Below are 18,512 nucleotides of genomic sequence, written 5' to 3'. Positions count from 1 at the left end.
TAGCATAAGTAAGTAGCTATTAGTGCCATCTGCATTGCACCCATCTGTTGTTAGTTGACGGGCAGATAGTCCGGTCCATTCATTTGCCTCTGAGATAGGTACCCCTACATAATCAGAATTTTATTCTCAGATTAGTGACACTTATTCTGTGGTAATGCCTACTTGGTAGGTAGATGATGTATCTGACATTCGTCGAATAAGATGTAAGAAGCACAAATCAATCAATAATCCAGTAGTTTTTTGTATAACTGCCTGTTTATGCACATACATGCATGCATAATGATCATTTCATTCATATTGATGCGTGGGTGCAGTGTTGTCGCCTTCAGATTATAATTTAAATAAAACTTGGTCCTCTATCTAGAATCACAATGAAGAGTGGAATCGTTTCATTACAATAAGAGCTACCTACTGATTCCTGCTTAACTTTATCAACACATAGGTATTATTTATTTACTGCAGAGAACTAAGAATAGCATGATGATGCTAGATGATGGTTCATTGATTTCATTGAACATTCACGGCAAAACAAAAGAGACGCGTGCCGTTGATTTTGCTCTGAGATTTGGAAAGTAACCTACCTACCTAATATCTAATAGATAGCTGCATGAAGCATAAATTGGTAGAGTAGTGTTCTTAGGAAAGCATTTTCACCTCGGTGGTTAGGTATATGGCCTTAATCTCCTTGGAGTCCTTGGTTGCATCTTTGCGAGTGACCACCGAATTTTGCGGTGTCCAAAATGTTATTTGACTTGGAAAACTCATTTTTAATTTTGAGCGACGATTACCTACTTACTTACCTAGTTATCTACTTTCTGAATTTATTATCCCAATAAAAATACACACCTACCTACGGCTAAAGTTTTTGTGTTGTAATGTTTTTGGCAACACCTACAGCCTACCTACACCTACATAATCAGAGAATTTGACTATCAAACTGATAACCTCATTTCCAATCGCTCGAAGTTGCGCGCCTTCATCGCGTAAACAAAAATTCGATTGTTTGCCTACCTGTAATGACACTATCTAGGTTACTAGGTATGTGTGTACCTAAATACCTACTCGTTATAAACACGGAAGAGAGATCCTTTGCATAGGACGCCAACAACTGACATAAGCTATAGATCCTTATTATGCGTTTAACCAACTTATCTGATCAATGTTTTGGTTGTAACTCCTAGACCATAAGGTCGAAAATACGAGCTTTAACAGCATGTGAATAGAGATTTGTGGCTAAAATGTCGTACGAGCAAGGCCAGACGCCTACTATAGCCAAATTATGATGCTAGTAAGGCATGAGTCAGTCAGCTGGTTTAACTGGACTGTTGTGAGCTAGATAGGTAGGAGGCACATACATCATTGCCTTGCCAATATATTTATTCTTCCAGATTGTAAACTTATCCTAAGAAAATTCAAGTTCATGGTCATAGTTACACGGCTGGTTATTTAATCCTTGTTAAGCATTTGAACCTTGTTTAGGTTCACAAACATTTGCCACTTTTGCTATAATACAAAACAAAATCTAAGCTTTTTATGGACCTGCTTCCGGGTGGAGCTGGCTTCCACCTTCGGCCTGATCATCACTTTCTATCAGGTGAGATGCAGGCGAAGAGGTAAAACTTCATCGTTAGAGGATAACATAGTAAAAAAAATATGATTAGCTAATCATACACCGACTTTGACTGAAGTCCGTATCATATTATTTTGATAAAATAAATAAACTATGAATTCATAATTAACACTTTAATTAATTAATGGTATTAAAGTAAAAAATCTAGCCCATACACAATACTTTATAGAAACGAAACGACTACCATCAGGTAAGTAGGTAGATACTTACTACCTATTATAGGTAATGATCATTATTGTCCTGTCTGTATAAAATTAATGCTACCTATTTTACAAAGTGATAAATTATTCTAATTATGGCTACTTATGAGGATGTAGGCAGGATAGCTACGTTTAGATTTCCATATTATAATGTCTCTTAAATTAAACTTAATTAAAGAAATAGTTAGGTACCTACATTTGATAATAGAGAATAGAAGGGTAGATTATGGTACTTATTATAGAAGTTTAGATATTTAAATGCAATAAATTAATAACATAAAACAGACACGCATTATAATTAATTTGTCGTCATTCATACTATCATTGGATTGTTTTTATTTACAGTAAAATTCAGCAGCATGACATGCTGGACATTGTCCATTTTACTTACTATGAAGGAACTTGTTGGCAGAAGGGTTAGGGAAAGGGTAAGTGATCAGGTAACTTTGTATTGTCTCACATTTCGACATCGCTCGGTATCTGATAGAGGTACCTATCCATGTAATAGCAGTGACAAACTGCAGGTAGAGCCCATCTTTTCAACAGCGATAAAAGTGGATTTTCAGCTTAAATCTTGACAAGTTAGGTATTCCTCATTGATACCAAAGACTTATATGTAATAAACTATCTTACTAGACAAGCTGTGTCTGTTCAGAATACAAAAATGGCGTCAAAGCAGGATCGGTTACCTACTTCTGAATATGGCTTGTTTTATCAGATAATATAGACAAATTCAATGTTTGTCGATAAGAGCATACGCGGACCAGTGCTCCTAGTGATTGCTCATAATCGATTAAAACCTAGGACTTTCTTCAGTTAGTCACAATGTTTGTTCCGAGTAGCTTCTCTATCCTTTAAGTCTTCTTCTTCAAGGGCGCGTCTTCCTTCCACGGCGCGAAGGAAGGCTGCGGTAGTTCCCTGCAGTCCACTAGTGGGTTGGTGGCACTCACGGCCTCCATAACCCGTGGTTGAGCTTGATCAAGTAACTCCTCGTTGGCGCAGATCACGCCTGCTAGGGTCGTCATGCGGATCTCTGTCAGTTGCTCTGGAAGGAAAAGATCTCATTAGAATAATTTGACTTTGACAGACTGTGTTGGTGCCTTAGAATGAAGAGGACCTAATGAAATGGGAAAAGGCACAGAAGAAGAAGAATCATTTTATTTTAAAAATAGACCTAGTACCTACTTCATGTTTGTTCTTAAAATTAAGGTAGTTTTTAATTAGTGCATGCTTCATAGGAAATGACGCTCTCGCTTGCTGTGCAAAATAAATGAATGTGTTGTCGCGGAAACAGTTTTACACGAATTCAGCATTACGGTGAAGGCCTTTTACTGTTATTTTACTACTGTGATTAGACTGCAAAAGTATTTCAGTTGAAGTTGCAGCGCTACACTTAAGTAGAGCTAGTTTTACCACTAGCCATGAAGTTAGAAGTCATATTATACCTATCTGACCACTGATAGGCAAATCAGCAACTTTCATTTGTCAGATATCGTTACAAGACAGATCAGATCTTCAAGTGAACCGGTGAAACCCCCTGTTATAGCATCATACCAACTTACCAATCGTGAACCCGACGACTCTATCGCTGGTCTCGTACCAGAAGCGGTCGCCGACCTTGAGCCGCAGGAACTGGTCGGCCAGCAAGCAGCTGAGCGTGGGCCCCAGTAGTCGCCCGCGTGGGTCCTCGGCCAAAGCCCCTGTGTACAGGTCTATGTCGTCCACGTTGCTGGAGAAAGATGGAAAAGATATTGAAATTTCTATGAGATGTCCCCTACACCTCCCAGCGAACCTCCCGTCCATACCAGAACTACCAGAACGACGATGTGATCTCATGGCTGCCAGGAGCGCTTAACTTGACCACTATCCCACCAAACTCATTGACAGGGCGGTGTCACCATCGTTCAACAATTTCCGTGGATATCGAAATTCCGTGAACCTCTTATACTTTTTCCGTGGATATCGAAAAAGGCAACTCAAACCTCCCTAACACGCCATCGTGGGGAATTTAGGCCAAATCCATCCTTTGCTTCTGGTAAATTACTCCTGTTCTGCATTAGAAACATTTAATGACGATGAAGACGATAATATTCCGCTTTCGCAGAAAAAAACATCGTCGAATTTATATCATTATGTGACCAATGTAGCCCACGTCAATGCACTGCTAAATTAGACATTAACCTTGTGTACGTCACAATACAATACCAGTCTGAACCAAGTCACGTTTCATCGAGTTATAGTTCACACTAATAAAAAATCCAACTTTTAGCTGTTTGCTGTCACAGAAATCAAACATACCTTGTCGTTCACCTTATTTTTTAGTCAAGAAATTCTAATCTGGTCTGTTCAATTAGATTTAACCCCTGCATTATTAGTTTACCCTATCTGGTTTGTGTTTGATCTAGAAGAAATAAAGGAAACACTCACTTATAAATCTTACATATCCTGCTCAGCGAGAGGTCATCGAACATTTTTCCCAAGTCCTCAAAGTTCTTCGGTCTAGACAGCCCACAGTGCTCCCTCCACTCTGGGTACCCGGGCAGTCCGTGGTCCCGTCCCCTCTGGATGTTCAGGGAGACCAGGTCGAGACCGCAAGGTCCCGGCTTCTTAGGGACGGATGAGTTTGTGTTGAGGGTAGTTGGACGCTCAAAGAGATGGTTGCTAAGCTGTAAACGAAACGAGGGTTTTAAGGTAAGAATAGGTACTATTTGTCCATTCTGTGGTAGGTAAGGTCTTCTTTGGCTAATTTATTTATTACGTAGAGAAGTTATTGATTAAATTATGATTGTTTCGATTATTTCAAGTATTCCAATATTAGGACTTATTCTAAGCTACTATTTGAAGTATTGCTGACCCTCCTTTGCCTTCTACTAAATCTGATAACCTAGGATGCGAGCTGGTCCCTTTTGATTCGAGTGAGTTTTAATTTACTGACGTTTGGTAGTTTTGGTACTGGTCACCAGAATAAGGGATACATACCTCGGCAGTGACATGCGGGTCGACGGTATGCACAGGCGTGTTGAGGGCCGAGCGGACTGCCTTGTTGGGTCCCCGTAGAGAGTACAGCGCGTAAGGGTTGAACAGCATCTCGTGAAGTTGCACGTAGTTTATCGTGCCTGTGCTCGCGTCTACGTTATGGATCAGACCCTGGAAGATGAATTAGGAGACATTAGGATACGGGACTATTCCCACCTCTCTTTCGCACCACTTCAACTCCTGTGTAGCCAGGATCTACAGTTTGATCGCCAATAAAAAACCCAGTCAGTGAAGATAAAGTTTGTCCAGGAAAGTTAAGCTCATTAGTGGAAACTCTTTCGATAATGCTCAGCTCTTCAAATTGTTAAGCTTAATCTTGGTAAGTGGAATTAACCATTGCTCGAACGCTGAATTCGACTTTGAAGGATAGCAGAAGTGCTAATATTCAAAAACTACTTATTTAATGCATTTTACCGCTTTTGATTATGTAGAAAAACTTGAGATAAAAGCGCACGTGCACCTTTCTGGCTTCGCTGCTAGTGGCTCTACTTTTCTTGCTTAACTGACAAAAACCAGTAAACTTACAGGTAGAAGGGTATGTGCAAATCTGAAGGCAGCTGCGGAGAAGTGGTTAGCGACAGTGGGTTCCACTGAAGGGTCGTATGCTTCAGAGAATCCCTCTTCCAAGAGAGTCAGGTTCAATGCCCACATCACGTCTTTTCCTGTCAAAAAGAAGAAACTCTTAAAGTATTTAAAACGAATAAGGTTTTTGGAGAGTCTACAATCCTTCTATTTTTTGTGTTTGGTGGCGTGAACAAGGTTCCAGGCCTTTTAAAGGCGAGAGTGAATAGGCACAGGGCAGATATGTACTATCCCAGACTGTATCTCACTTTAAAACACCAAGTGCTATTGCGGTCATATACCTGCCTTGTTATGCTTAAATAAACTTACCTAAAATGGAAGGCAAGAACTCTGAATACGTGATATGCTGCATCTGTGCGCCGACTACCCTCCGTGCCTCCTGGTACAGTCTCTCGTCGTCCCAGTGCGGGTTGAGCTTCTTCAAGATGGCTGCCAGCCGGTTGTGCTGCCGCGCCCAGATCAGGTGCATCGTGGTGAGGTGGAGGTTCTCGTTGGCTCGGTCGTCACCTGATTAAAGACCAGTTATTTGTTTGAGAAAATTAGATGATTCATCAAAAGACTGTGTGTTAACTATTTAGTCTGAAATGTGAATTCATAATTAAGAAAGTAAGTAAACTTAGGGGAAATGTGGTGCTACATACAGAGGTAATGGATGGAGGAACGGATTCTTGTAAAGCCAAGATCACCAGAAGCTTAGAAAAGGTCAAGTTAATTTGAGAAGCTATTGATGATTGGCTATAGGGACATAATAGATTGGTATGATAAGGTGATCACTGCTACTTAATTTTCAAAGCATCCGCGCCTCGACAGACTAACATTTCACTAAATTGCAACAAACATTTGCACTAACCGGTCTCAAAGCAGTATCTGCCCTTCGCAGTCATCTGCTGGGTGTTGCAGGGATCCTTGGGGTCGGTGGCTTGCGGCAGCAGGTCGCGGTCTCCGTCACGTAGCATCCTCAGTCGTCCGGCCGTCAGGGCCCGCAGCTGTGTGGCTCTGGATGGCCCGTAGCCATACACAGTGGAGCCGTCAATAAAGGCTGTCGCTTGGTTCATCTGCTCACGGGGCCCTGGAAATAGTGACGTCAGATTTTATGGAAGCTATTACTTGGTAATAAAAATATGAATTATTTTTTTCCACAACGGGGAAGCTCTTAATGGCCTGCCTCTCATCTGATAGCAACTGGAAAGTCAAGATCAGGGTGAAGGGGGAGGTGAACTTTTACTGATATTATGCAATAGCACGTGTCTGGGTGTGAAATTGCATTAGATTAACTACAAGGCGTTTGCTTTTTAGTGCAGTATTTGCCTTTGAACTTTGACTCATTTACGGCCTAATACTAAAACGCCATTTAAATACATATTTGACGGCTTCTCAAATAGTTAAGCAGCTCCTAAACTTACATTTCGCATACTCAGTTATGCCTTTAGTTCATTAGCTTCCTTTTGAGTTAAAATCTTACGACATAAGGGGGATGACAGGGTCACAGATGGAGCCAGTGAGCGGTTTTTATAAAGTAACTGGACGCCCTTATCTTCACTCTGTTCTACGTCTATCTCCCTATCCAGTCCTCACCGAAGTGGCACGTGGGTGCAGGCGCGGACCGCACGAACTCCATGCAGGTCAGGTTGTACTCCTCGTAGAAGGGATCCTGGGCACCCAGCTGCACCGGGAAGCATTCAGGATGCGGCTCCTGGCTCTCATCACAGCATGACAGCGAGCTGCTGTTTGCTCCTGCAATGTAAGAAAGAAAGCAGTTTATCTCCATTGTGGCACAGAAGGTAAATGATACGATTTTGATACTTAACTTCTCCAGCTTTAATCTCAGAGTAAGTAGGAAACGAGACGAAAGATCCACTAGTGTCAATACACCAATGAAACAAACTCTCTTATCATTACATGGCCAATATCATGGCATGGCCCACGAACTAAGTAGATACCTGTATGTATACGTGTTGGAAATTACGCTGGCTATACCCTTGGTCAAATCAGTAGCAGTAAAATTGTGTTTTATAATACCCACGACGGTGAAGGAGATAATATGCCCGTGTCTGAGCTTTTCTTCAATGACGTTATCTCCTCACCTTTACTCAGAGCTATAGCAGTGATGTCGTGATCAACGAACTGCCCCCATATGGCCAGCATGACGGTGAAGGTGGTGTCGTGAGCGTAGCTGGGCCGGTGCACCGTCACATAGCAGTTAGGTAGTGATAAAAATATTATCCGGGCCTGTTGACAATGGCACTGTTACCTTACCTTTGCTCAGAGCAGTGGCAGTGATGTCATGGTCCACGAACTGACCCCATACCGCCAGCATCACAGTGAAGGTGGTATCGTGAGCGTAGCTGGGCCGGTGCACAGTCACGCTGACGTCACGCGCGCTGGGCAGGCTCGCGCCGTCGGTACCAGTGCGGGGAGAGCTGATTCCTGGAGAAAACAAAAGATGAAGATATTAAGTGAAAGAAATGGTAATGAACAGATTTGAAAACGTGCTATTTCCTTGGTGCTGGTGGCCTTTTCTGAAGTACGTATTCAAGACGTAATTGTAATCCTTTTGATTTGGGCGAGGGGGAGAACGAGCCGTTGGTCGTGGTAACTTACCATCTCCATAATCCGCCGGTAGCACTCTCCTGAAAGGCGTGTTGGACACCCCCCATCGGTAAGGGTGCTGCAGGTTATTGCAGCTGCCATCGAGGCTGCGGTAGCGGTCAGGCGGGCAGGGGGCAGCGTCCTGCAGGCAGTAGCGTGGCTCCGAGAATGAACCGTTGGTGGGAGGACCCAAGCCTGCTCCGCCTGCGCGACGGGAGCTGTCGGTTCTGGAACACATACCTAATTCTTAATTTTAAAAAGGTACCTTATTTAATTTATCGTAAGAACTGTGATAAGGGCGATCCTGAAGCAACTTTAGCTACTGTAGATAGACATGACATGTGATACAGCCAACGACTTACACCCTCAGAACCACGGAAAGATTTACGTAGAGTCATCCGACAAACTGATTGATTCAGCTCATTCAGCTTGCAAATCCCTAACCAAATATGAAAATATCATTTCCATAAAGTGATTTTCAAAGAAAGTTTTTCAAGAATGCTTACGAACTCAATTTTATGTTCACCAAATTCGTGAACATACCTAATAAATAGGTGAATCCTTCATCCAATCCTTTGCAAAATATTGTGAAATACAACCGCAAAATACCGCGAACTTTAATAATTGACAGCATCATTAAAATATTCCGGCGATTTATTGCTGTTGTAATCAATATCACCGACAACAGTACCTACCAATTAATGTTCCGGAAGATTGGTCCCATACATGTCGAGTTGCGTTTCATTTGTATCGATCGGGAAATCCGATAGCTTCCGTGGCGCGGCTTAGCCAACTGGACTGGACTAAGTAAAAGTGATGTTTCCCCCGTACGCCACATTTATTAGGTATCTGTTCTACCAAATTACTGATACTCTTCAAAAAATCTAAGGTGTCAACCCATCAGAATTTTGTTAGGATGTTCTCCCCCGGTTTTGGATTCATGTCAAGCAAAGTTTCTGTAACTTTTAGTTATAAGAGCGTTATGATTTTTGCTCATCTCATCATCATTATTATCATCATCATTACTCTATTCATTTAGATGATGATGCGGAAAGGGGAATCGATATCCTCACTTTGTCGTTAGTCCTATTCTTAATCAAATCATTGGATCATGCAAAATGTATACCTCAATCTGTATTATTATTTTCTACCGCGCCGCGGGAGCCACTGTAAAATAATAGCTCTTCAGCTATTTCGTATCGCCACATTTTGGTCAATTGGGTAACTTATCCCCGCTTGAGGCGAGCGAAGCCAGACGAGTGTCCGGTGTCGCGGTTTAGTCTAGGGTGTCATGTTCCAATAAATTGTGGATGAATTCTAAGACCAAGGCAATAAGATACAAATTAAGGTTAGATACTATTGAAACGGGGGTGTTGTAATTTGTGAATTTCCTTTCCTTCAAAAAGTTCCGCTAGATATTACTCGTAGTTTAGGAAGGCATACAAAGCTTGTAGACATAAAGGGAAAAAAGTCTATTAGGTACGTCTATTATAATTTAAATTGTAATTTATCATCATTTTCAATATGAATAGGGACTGTCATCTCGTTTGTCAGTCACTCAACTACTCGTATCTAGCTCAAGTAAGTAACTAGTATTAGAGCATTGTATAATTTATTATCTGCACCCCTAGACAAAACGCACTTTTTGATCGAATCGAAAATCGAATCCGTCAAATTCCATACAAAAAAGGGGCTTTTCGACCACTTTTCGACTGGTTTGCGATTATAATGGCACTTTGTCTAGACCCACTGCTATAGGCCTAAGATGCAGTCAATTGATCTAATCGCCGGAAAGTCGGCCAGTGTTCCTTAATGAACTAATAGGTTAACCGCAACCGTTAGATTGCATACGCTGCAATACATTATGATCTACGAGTAGGTACGAGTATTGTGTGGCTTGGAATAAAAAATTAGACGATGAGAGAAAGCTTCAGGACTTTCAAATTTTAACGTTGTAACATAAAAACTTTTGATTTAACTGATACTTACGGCCGATTGCTATAGGGATTGCGTGTAAGAAAGAAGAATTTAATTTAGAAAAAGATTCGTTAATAAACTTGTAAAGACAAATTGCTTCATTCATATTTTTATTCATCATCAGTAGCTGTGCCCTCGTTTGCCATTTTAGTGTCAGGTTAAGTAGTTAGTGGTCTTAACAATCTAACCAACTCACCCATTGAGGAGCGCTCGTGTAGCTTGCTCTGCAGCATATGCTGCATCAGCCAAAGGCTTCACAGCCGCAGAAGTGGCAGCTGCCCTCTGAGCTCTATTCGCTGGTGTGTCCTGGTCTAAGGGCCTCCTGTTGCTCTCCAAAGCCCTCCTTTCCCTGAGGGCCGTGTTCCCGTGCTCGACAGCTGTGCTGATGTCGTCAGCGGACGGGGGATCCCCTGCCCATTCGGGGGGATCACGACCTGAATTCATCGTACGGGGAAATTGAAGATTCTGGAGATCTTAAATTGTAATTAATTAATAGAGAATTCATTACAGAGTGATGATTGAAGCCTTCAATTTCAGACATTTAGTTACGAGAAAATTTTATCACAAAATGGGCATGACCATGAAGTTTTTACTGTTACCTTCCAAGGGCCATTTCATTTGCAGCAAGGGCGCCAGATACGGTGGCATCGCCGTAAGATTGCCTATGGGGATCACTGTTTCTGGAACTGTTGTGGTGGTGCTGTTGTCGTCATCTTCTTGGTCCTCGCTCAGGTTGTAGGAGACTGTTACCAGTAGGGCGATACCGAGGGTTGCTCTGTAGAAGATTTAAGAAAAAGTAAAAGATAGAAATCTAGAAAAAGAAGAAGCTTTTAGATAAACTTACGATCATTGAAATGTAGAGTCACAAAAGATCTGGTCAATACTATGGTTAAATTCTGTAAGGTTCCTCTTCCTCTGACTACGTGACATTCACAGAAGTATTATGCGTCATAATTAAGCTCTGACATGTTACTTACATTATGATGGCAACATAGATGGGGCTCATGGTGCTACTCGTACATGGTTATAAAAGTCTGCAAGGCCCCACATTCTCCGTTTACGTGGTATTCAGGGAAAAATACCGTCACAATTAAGCTCTGGTCAGTTACGGGATCCCTTTCATTCATCATCATCATCATTTCAGCCACAGGACGTCCTCTGCTGAACATAGGCCTCCCACAATGACTTCCACCACATCGCACGGTTGATAGCGGCCTGCATCCAGCGCCTTTTTTTTGTCGCGGAGGAAATGCTTTGCGCACCGTCCCCACTGCCGGAGGACACTGACAGGTTGGTGTGTGGGACCAGGGGGTATACCCAGTTCCGTTCCGTCATCGCCCGAGTGGGGGTGTCGCGATTATCCGGCCGTAGCCTTAGACTTCCGCGACGCCACCGGCGACAACCCGCCTACTGCATCCAGCGCCTTCCTGCTACCTTTATCAGGTCGTCGGTCCACCTTTCATTGGCATAATGTATTTACTACTAATATAGGCATAATTCTGGGCATACTTACATGATGGCAACGCAGATGGCGCATTGGAAGTGTCGCAGGCGCCGCTCGTAGCTGCGCGTGACGCTGGACTCAAACATATACGTGGGCTGCATGAGCGGCGTCCGCTCCGCGCTGCTGCCTGCCCGCTGCATGGTGACTTGCTGGCGAGAGCTTCTGGCAGACTGCAAAGGGGTTCGTTCGTTTCAGGCGAAATACGTCCACTGTTTGACAAAGGCCTCCCCCAAGGATTTTCACAAAGACCGGTCCTGCGCCGCCCGTATCTAGGCACTTCCCGCGAGTGCGCGACCAGATCGTGGGTCCACCTAGTGGCAGGAGTACCGATCTATGTGCCCCGCAAAGCAAAGCAAGAGCAAAGGGGTATCACTTTTGAATCATCATTACTTCTAACTCCTCTTGTTCTTCAGATTAATTTCGTTGCGGGTCTAATGACAGTTTAACTTTCCCCCGGGACAAACTTGACCTTCACTGGTTGGGTTTTTATTGGCGGTCAAACTGTAGATCCTGGCTAGGCTGGCTGGAGTTGCAGCGCAGCGGTAAGAATGAGAGGTGAGAATAAATCAAAGTGCCAAACTGCCAGGGACATCTATTGGTTAATCTCCGCTGTTATCGGGCTGTTTTATAAACCATAATAGGTCAGGACTTCTATTCAAAAGAATGATGTAAAGGAAACGAAAATAATAATGTACCCCCAGTGAAAAGGGATCTAAGTCGAAAATGGTGATTTTTGGGAAATCGCATTTGAAGTTAAAAAAAATCCTGCTTCGTCGCTATTAGAGATAACTGGATGAAATATTTTTTAGGTGAAAGGTAATATTAGATATGATTAGGCAGTGTGCCAGTTTGGGAAATATAGCATGTGGTTTTTTCGTAATTAAATAAAAACCTAGTTATATCACCATGCACGACAACTTTACATTCGTGTAAAGTGATATAATGGGACATAAATCATTTTACACCACACTGAATTGACCACCCGCTAACAAGTGTAAAGTGATACATTTTACGCCATTTCCGTTGATATTTTTTTGTTTCTTCAATTATAGAAAAAGTTGTAAAACAAACATAAGTAATTACACTATGAGGAATCATTATTTAAGGTCATTTAGGGTAAATAGTCCAAAAAAATTTACTTATATCAATATACACCAATTTTGTGGTGAGAAAAAAAATGTGTAAACTGATCTAACTTACATAATAGCGATCTAAGTATCCTAATAATTTTGTGTAAAGTGATATAAGTGGCGACTGTAAAGGAATAAGGCTAGAATTTGAGACTGAATTCTAATTATTTACTCCTTAAATGTTTATTCTGATCTGAAACTACTATTTTATTAATTATTACACCATATACCATGACTGATATCGGCCTAATCACATACATTATCTCCTATTTTAAAGTAAGTATAGCTGAAGCAATTGTGTAGTAAAGACCAGAAACAACAATGGTTTCACATCAACTAATTAGACAGGAGACAGAGAAAAGTTTGTTTTCTACAATTACCCTAATAAGAATCAAACCCTGGACCAGAGATGGTGATGTCAAGCTATATTGATTGCCTTTTGGCTACAGAAGGATAATATAAAAGTAAAGTCATAAAATGCATTTGTTTTCAACAAAGAGGCTTTTAAAAAGCCCTTTAACACGTCCTAGTATTACTTGAACCCTACAATTATTTTGGGACATAAATGGGCCAGTGCTGAGAAGAAGCAGCGCAAGAAATTTAACCACCCTTGTCAGCCTATTCTTAAATCATAAATAACTTGAAAATATCGAACTGCCTACGGCGGGAATCTTCTTAAATCAATAGAGACATGAATTAAAAAGACATGTTATACTTGCGAGTTAAGCAGATGAAGTCCAGCAACACATGTCATTTACATAATTATTTACTTTATACATAGTATCCATTCATAAAGACTTTCGTAGTTAGTTTTTCAGGGCAATCGAATATTGCACTTAGCCTCTTGATTAGACCATTGTGCGCTATTTGTAGTTTATCTTCCTATTCCAACCGCTCCAGATCCCCCCAGGTAGCAGCAGCCAATCTAGGTCCTTCTGCAGCGACCCTGGTGATTGGAGAATTTGAGCCTGTTGATTGCTACGCTTGTGCACTCCTCGTGCACGTGCTGCGGTTTTTCTTCTGCCTCCATGCATCTTCTGCACAGTAGGCTGTCTGTAACAGCTATATTGTGTAGGTGTTTGTTTAACATACCTGTTATTACACTTAGGACCTTGCGGATGTTGTCCATATTTAGTCTTATGAGGCTGCGGGAAAACTTTTTCGATATATCCACAACTGCATCTTTTGTTTGCCTGCATCTTTCACAATCTTTCCATTCTATGTGGTGTTATTTTTCTATTTTGGAGCGCAGCCAGGTCTTGATCTGTGCTTATGGTATCAGCATTATAATTGTTCCGGACCAAATACCGTCGTGTACGATCCCCTTCTGGCCGGTTCATCTGCTGCGTCGTTGCTCAAGGAGTTACTGTGCCCTTTGATCCACTTCAGGAGTGCAGGGTAACGCCATTTGCGTCTGCAATGACTTAGGAGCGCGTCATGGCATTCCAATATAAGTATTATAATGTAGTATATTAAGTTGCTTTGTATTGCTTGCACTATCTGAGATTATTTTTATATTCAGACCTCGGATGTCTATGGTTGCAATCGCCTGTGCTGCTCTGATTGCATTCTGCTTGGAAAATTGTATTGTGTGTATCTAGTGTTGTAGATATTCTTAGTATATTTAGGTAATTCGAGAAGACACCAGCTTCCGTACCTTTTTGGGTTTTGGAGCCGTCAGTGTATATCCTAACTTCATTGATTCCAGAGCAATCTTGCGTTTCCGTTGTAAGTTGGATATTATATCTCCAGTCGAAGATGTGAACACAGGGAATTCTGTCGATGGGTGCCTCGGTGAGAGGTATTTCTTTTATTAGGGTTTTGTGCAGGATCGTGGAATGTCCTGTCTCCTTGTTTTGCTTTTATATGCCGTTCTTACCTTTAAGTCTTAGGGCGGCTGCTTGCGCTTCCTCCTGAATGAAGAGGTCTAAAGATCTAAGATTCAGAAGGTACTCGAGTGATGTCGATGGAGTGGTTCTCATACAACTAGTGCCCGCTATGCTTACTAGGCGTAGCAGGCTTTGGAGTTTTGATCTTGCTGTGGATAGTTGTGTTCTGTGCCACCACACAAGTGATCCATAATAATATGTGTAAGAGGGCCATACAATGAGTCTCTCGCACTGATGGAATGCTATACAGGCCATTTTTATTTTGTTCTCGACATGACTCGCCCAGTTCAATTTGTTGTCAAAGGTGATGAGTTTTGTTTATAAAGATTTCTGGTAGGTAGTTGGAGCTCTTGTAAATTCGATAATGCACTTATTAAGTACTTCTATTGACAACGTTAGGCACTATGAATTCAATTATATGTTTTACTAGTAGATTTATTCAAACTATTAACTAAAGTTCTTTGATTTATAAACTACGACATTATTTTTTCCTTTAATCTGACGTTTGGGCTAAGTTGTATCATTTTACACCAAATAATTAACAAAATTATTAGTTGCGATTTTCAAATGTTTTTGATCTAAGTAACTTATAACATTTTACACGTCATCTTATATTGTTAATCACAAATTCAATCTGAACAACTTCAATCGTGTAAAAAGTAGTAACACGAGTCATACCTCTTTACACAATAAAAAAGTGAAAGAAGCCTCCGGTACACTTTGTTAAAAGTAGACATGTATCAATATACACGAAAGAAAAGTTCACAAAGCCTTACTTGTATCATTTGGCACAAAATTATTTTCTTTTCTATACGTCGTAGAAACATACCGATTAGATACAAAAATAGCTAATTTTTCAGAGATTCACATTATGTTATAAAGCCGATTTTGATCTAAGTCGAGTTAGATCCCTTTTCACTGGGGGTACAGTTATTGAGTTGAGAAAAATTACGATCTTCCACCTTGTACGATATTTACGGAACCTTTCACGTCTGTGTCGTCACTCAAGTATTAAGTGGGTTATTTTTTATACGTGAGGTTTTAGACTAGTTAGAGAGTTTTTTCCGAGTGCGTTTTTCATCGCGTTCAAATACGATTTAGGCGGTTGGTCTCATACCTATTACGCAATATTACGGAGGTTTTTATATTATTATTATAACTGAGAAACCGCCGCCAACAGAGGACATTAACCGGGCCTTAGTTACTAAGGTCTTATTTATGAACCGCATGGTTAGCCTAATGAAATTTTAACTCAAAGCTCTCTTAGCGGAACTTACGGTCTGGTAGAGCCTATTTAGTTTACAGAGCTTTAACTTAATAAGAACTGCATGGTTAGCCTAAGCCTCTACTTACGAGTATCAAAGTAGATATTTAACTTGTGAAATTTTCAGTCAAAGCTCTTTTTTGGTAGAGCCAAAAAGAAATGGCGATCTCGCTGTTACAGATGTCCTATGTAGTTTCAGCATCTATATGAAACTTTAAAGATATATGTGATCCCTAAATCAAGTTGCTTACCAACAGCCTTAAAGCATTTAGATTGTAGACGAAAATAAAACCGGCGCCGCGGTTTGTATTCTGAAAATCGATTTCGATGTAGGTATCTTGCGCTCTACATCTCTGTTACTCGTTCTGTATGTTTAAAGAGACGGATTTAAGTTAAGAAAACCAGTTTGGCGGAGTAGGGCCTATTTCATAATTTATTATGTCAGTCCGAATTGTTTTTTGTGTGAAAGATTAATCGCGTTCATTGATATACGAGTAGGTATTCCTATTATTTAACCTTCATTTGGTTGTTTGGCAAGTTTTTTCCATTATTAAAGACAACCATCTATAACAAACCGAATAAATCAGCATTTAAGTTGTATCTACGATGTAAAGTATCTCAACTTTTATTGATTAGATTAAATTCCGGATAAATTATGGGTCCCAAAATAGAGTCAAGTAGGTTTAATGTTAATTTTATGGCCTCTTTAGCACGTGGCGAAGCTTTTTATAATTCTTAAAAGACTATTAAATAAGTACTTAATTAACTAACCTTGCTAATTGATTCCTGATTAGGGCAGTTTGAGGTAGGTAGTCTTATTTTAAGTGTTTCCCCCTGGTTAAATTAGGTACGTAAAATAATAAAAACAAATTTTAAAAAGTGTTCTTTACTGTTTCTAGTCCGGTATCTACCGGGTAGCAACTAGCGAGGCAACGACCCACCAAATTAATGCAAAATACTGGCTAGAATGTAGATTTTTTCATATCGCACTAATGCACTATGAAAATTCACCAAAATGAAAATTCCTTAAATCAATATTCTCATCATTTAACCGCATTTATAAAAGTATCTTTAAAAATGATAATTAACTATTGTGTCAACTAATTAAATTGGTAAAATAACATAATTAATTGAAAGGAAAACTACCGCGTAAATTCCGAGAGTCACTTTCTTTCAAATATCTTTTCATCAAACTAAATAAATAACATAAAAATACCTTATATTTTCCCGAACCGGCACTTTCCACTTAACTTCAAAACAGAAACAGAACTTTATCTAAACTTTTGTCATTATAAAAACTATTAACTATTTACTACACAGACGAAAAGATCAAAATCTCGATACTTTGATCTATTGTAATGTTACTAGTGGTACCGGCGGCGTCTCCTAAGTGACTGAAGAGGTGGTGGACTCTAACATTCGTGTTGACACAGCACCACACCACGCTACACTATCCGCGTACCGCGTGACTGCTCAATACTGCTCATGTCGGAGGGTACGACCGGATCGGACTTCAGAGGCGGAGAGGGCAGGGAGGGCGAAGTGGAATAATTTTATAGAGCTAGCACCACTAGACACAGATATTGGTGCATCATTAATATGTGGTGATAGAGATAGTATACTCGTCTAGTTGGTAGTTTCCATGTCCGCCTTTTTACGTGGACGATAGTGTGTTAATCAAAAGTGGATATGTTACGAACTTTGTTAAGTGTTAACTATTGGCACATGGTGCGCAAAACGGATAAAATATTATAAACTTACTGAAAACAATTAGGGTATTTAATTCGATACAGGGCACAATAGAGTAACTAGCTACAACCACCAACTCAAAAAGACCTGCCCTAACAAACCATAATGCCGCGCTCGATTTTAGTATGATCATTGACGGTTAATTTTAATATTAATAGGCCTATCACCGATTTATAAATCACATTTTCCATGGTATTTCTTAAGATAAATGATAGCTTCCGGGACAATAAATTAAAAGTTTGTGCCCCATGTCCATCAGTGCCATTAAATAGTTAATGAGCGATTTAAAATTTTATGACAAAAGTTGATTCAATTAAGATGAAAAGGTACACAAAAGTGTTTCGGTTAAAAAAATGTTGAAGTGGTTTACTGTTTTTATAAATATCTAATGAGGTAATTTTGTCTAAATATAGAAATCAGACAGCAATAAACAACGAACGAAAGATTTACCTGATCGAGAATATTTAAGCGTCATTGCGAAGTCGAATCATAGGTTTGAGAAATAAATATTTAATTATGTTAAAATTATGGAGGTTCTAATTCACATTCCATCTAAGGAACTATAGTTAAATTAATGCGATGCGACAGTATCACTTTATTAAATAGTTTATGGATAGTAAAGCAAAAAAAAGTAGGAACAATAGAAAGAATATAATGCAAGCCATATCAATTAATAAAATTTTAATGAAATGCATAGCGATCAGACATTTGTGTAAAAGTATGATGTGCGTCCAATAGCCGGCTCTTAATCGATGTATTGACCTTTAAACTTTATAGGAAGTTTTCATCTGGCACGCGGCTCCGTTCGCGTGGATTTTGTTATATCATAGAAAGTCGACACACGATCAAAATAGACTTGTATGCTGATGAATTACCAAATTCATATTATTCAGTCTAAGATAAAGTTTCCATGTACCTACTTACATGTATGCCTATACTTAAGAAGTTTGATCGTGAAGTCG

At 40.2% G+C, this 18,512-nt stretch overlaps 1 protein-coding gene across 1 annotated transcript; it reads right to left on the bottom strand.

Annotated features, from left to right (window-relative positions):
• Positions 1-1,782: 1,782 nt before the first annotated feature.
• Positions 1,783-17,278, bottom strand: LOC135074768 (peroxidase). Its single transcript, XM_063969154.1, has 14 exons — positions 17,018-17,278; positions 11,528-11,688; positions 10,614-10,789; positions 10,211-10,448; positions 8,050-8,264; positions 7,705-7,875; positions 7,024-7,182; positions 6,299-6,517; positions 5,758-5,955; positions 5,392-5,528; positions 4,810-4,977; positions 4,258-4,496; positions 3,393-3,559; positions 1,783-2,875 (listed from the first exon to the last, which is right to left on the bottom strand). Exons 2-14 carry the CDS (start codon positions 11,656-11,658, stop codon positions 2,685-2,687), a joined length of 2,409 nt encoding a protein of 802 aa, XP_063825224.1. The 5' UTR covers positions 11,659-11,688; positions 17,018-17,278; the 3' UTR covers positions 1,783-2,684.
• Positions 17,279-18,512: the final 1,234 nt, after the last annotated feature.

This window comes from Ostrinia nubilalis, chromosome 1, assembly GCF_963855985.1.
Source record: "Ostrinia nubilalis chromosome 1, ilOstNubi1.1, whole genome shotgun sequence".
NCBI classification, from domain to species: Eukaryota; Metazoa; Arthropoda; class Insecta; order Lepidoptera; family Crambidae; genus Ostrinia; species Ostrinia nubilalis.
This window is presented reverse-complemented; position numbering and strand designations above follow the sequence as displayed.

What these genes read in the sequence shown, in the direction of transcription:
- LOC135074768 (XM_063969154.1), bottom strand. Translation starts at nt 11,658, where the DNA reads ATGCAGCGGGCAGGCAGCAGCGCGGAGCGGACGCCGCTCATGCAGCCC. An exon ending in ACACGAGCGCTCCTCAATGG is followed by an intron (nt 8,265 to 10,210) that starts GTGAGTTGGTTA and finishes TATGTGTTCCAG; the next exon opens with AACCGACAGCTCCCGTCGCG. An exon ending in ACCGGCGGATTATGGAGATG is followed by an intron (nt 7,876 to 8,049) that starts GTAAGTTACCAC and finishes TGTTTTCTCCAG; the next exon opens with GAATCAGCTCTCCCCGCACT.